The sequence below is a fragment of the Gavialis gangeticus genome, unplaced genomic scaffold (assembly GCF_001723915.1).
Source record: "Gavialis gangeticus isolate Ggan-Ray unplaced genomic scaffold, GavGan_comp1, whole genome shotgun sequence".
In the NCBI taxonomy this organism is placed as follows: Eukaryota; Metazoa; Chordata; order Crocodylia; family Gavialidae; genus Gavialis; species Gavialis gangeticus.
In genome coordinates this window covers 67,055,625-67,057,117 of record NW_017729029.1, presented here as the reverse complement: position 1 = coordinate 67,057,117, position 1,493 = coordinate 67,055,625, and the positions used below count along the sequence as shown (strand labels likewise).

The following is a 1,493-nucleotide window of genomic DNA, read 5'->3' as shown; positions in this document are numbered from 1 at the left end:
TTTTGGGGGGGGGGGGGAATCCTCCTTCTGACATGACAAGGTTGAGGGGAAGATAGAAATATGCATGAGAACAGAAAAGAAAGGAGAACAGAAATATGTTTCAAAGAGTATAAAAAGCAACTCTATATCCAAAATCATACTGTGAAATGTAAGTAAATTATTTGTCAACCTTAATGAAAGATACTGGCATACTGTAAATTATCCATGTTCTTTTGAAGGAAATTACCAACAAATCTTATTAAAAATCTCTAAGAACTACTGATTTAAAATTCGGGATTGTGCAGATGGGGTGTTGATGGTAGAAAGAGGTATTTCTCATAAGAATATTCTTTCTGTTTCATAAATTGATGTCTGACAGAGTTCAATATTAGATTCTATTAAGTATGACAGTAATATCACATCATTTGTTTTCATTGTCTCATTATAGATTGCTGCAGGATTCTTTAACATCAACTGCTTTGGGAAATTGTATGCTAAAAAATGTTGAGAGAATTTCATTTTCATTTGACTGATAATTGTTTTCTATATTCAGTTCCACCAGTAATTCGAGTCTATCCAGAAAGCCAGGCCAGGGAACCAGGTGTGACAGCTAGTCTCCGATGCTATGCTGAAGGTATCCCCAGTCCACAACTTGGTTGGCTGAAGAATGGAATTGACATTACTCCAAAGTTATCCAAACAGTTAACTCTTCAAGGTAAAGGAACATATTGCTTTCTAATGGCAGCAAAATGGATTGTTTTTAAATAGCATTACAGTCTTTACAGTGCATTCTCACCTTGCATATTTTCAATATCCGGTTAGGGTTAATTTATAAGTTAAGGTACAAGCACGAAGTAGAGGGTGAGAAGTAGAACTCCCTCACCTTAAAAGAAGTGAAACCGTGCCTTAGAGACATTCTGAGGCACAAATCCCTGCCTACTTTCTTTCTTCTTGAATAGCAGCGGGAGACGTAAAAGCTTCAGCCTCTATTACCAGTAAATGTTAATGTTTCCAGCCATCCGTATCACTACACTATGGCTTATCCTTGCTGATCAGTATATTATGGAAGCTCAGCTCAGCCATCACCTCTTTTTCTGCCAGTGTGGTTAAGGAGAGAAAGTAATCTCAATAAGTCAGTCAAGCTTTTAGATGTTAGTATAATTAGGCGTTAGGGCTATGCAAAGCTTCAGTAGTGGATTCAATTCGGAGGAGATTCAGCCTGATTTGGGGACCAAATCTCTGAATCGGAGTAGAATCAGGAAACCGAGTAAAAGCTCTGAATTGATTTGGAAAAGATTTGGCCAATTTAGGGATTCAGCCATAGACTAAACAGGCAGATGACAGCTGCTTACAGCTGGTAAATCTGTTGGGGTTGCGGGGGGAGGAAAGGGGTGTGGGGGAAGGAAGCATCAGGGCTGGGGTTGGAACAAGCTGCCCAAGTGGAGCGGGGAGATACGTTACTTGGGGAGCGGGGGGAGGGGTGTGGGATTGGGTGCGGCATTGCCTTGAGTGGG

At 40.3% G+C, this 1,493-nt stretch overlaps 1 protein-coding gene across 2 annotated transcripts in view; it reads left to right on the top strand.

The window, feature by feature from the left end:
* Positions 1-1,493, top strand: part of FSTL5 (follistatin like 5) — a 777,648-nt gene that overhangs the window by 642,682 nt on the left and 133,473 nt on the right. For both annotated transcript variants that reach the window (XM_019521733.1, XM_019521732.1), the window contains exon 9: positions 533-694. In XM_019521733.1, coding sequence (XP_019377278.1) covers positions 533-694 — 162 coding nt within the window. The remainder of the gene's footprint in view (positions 1-532; positions 695-1,493) is intronic.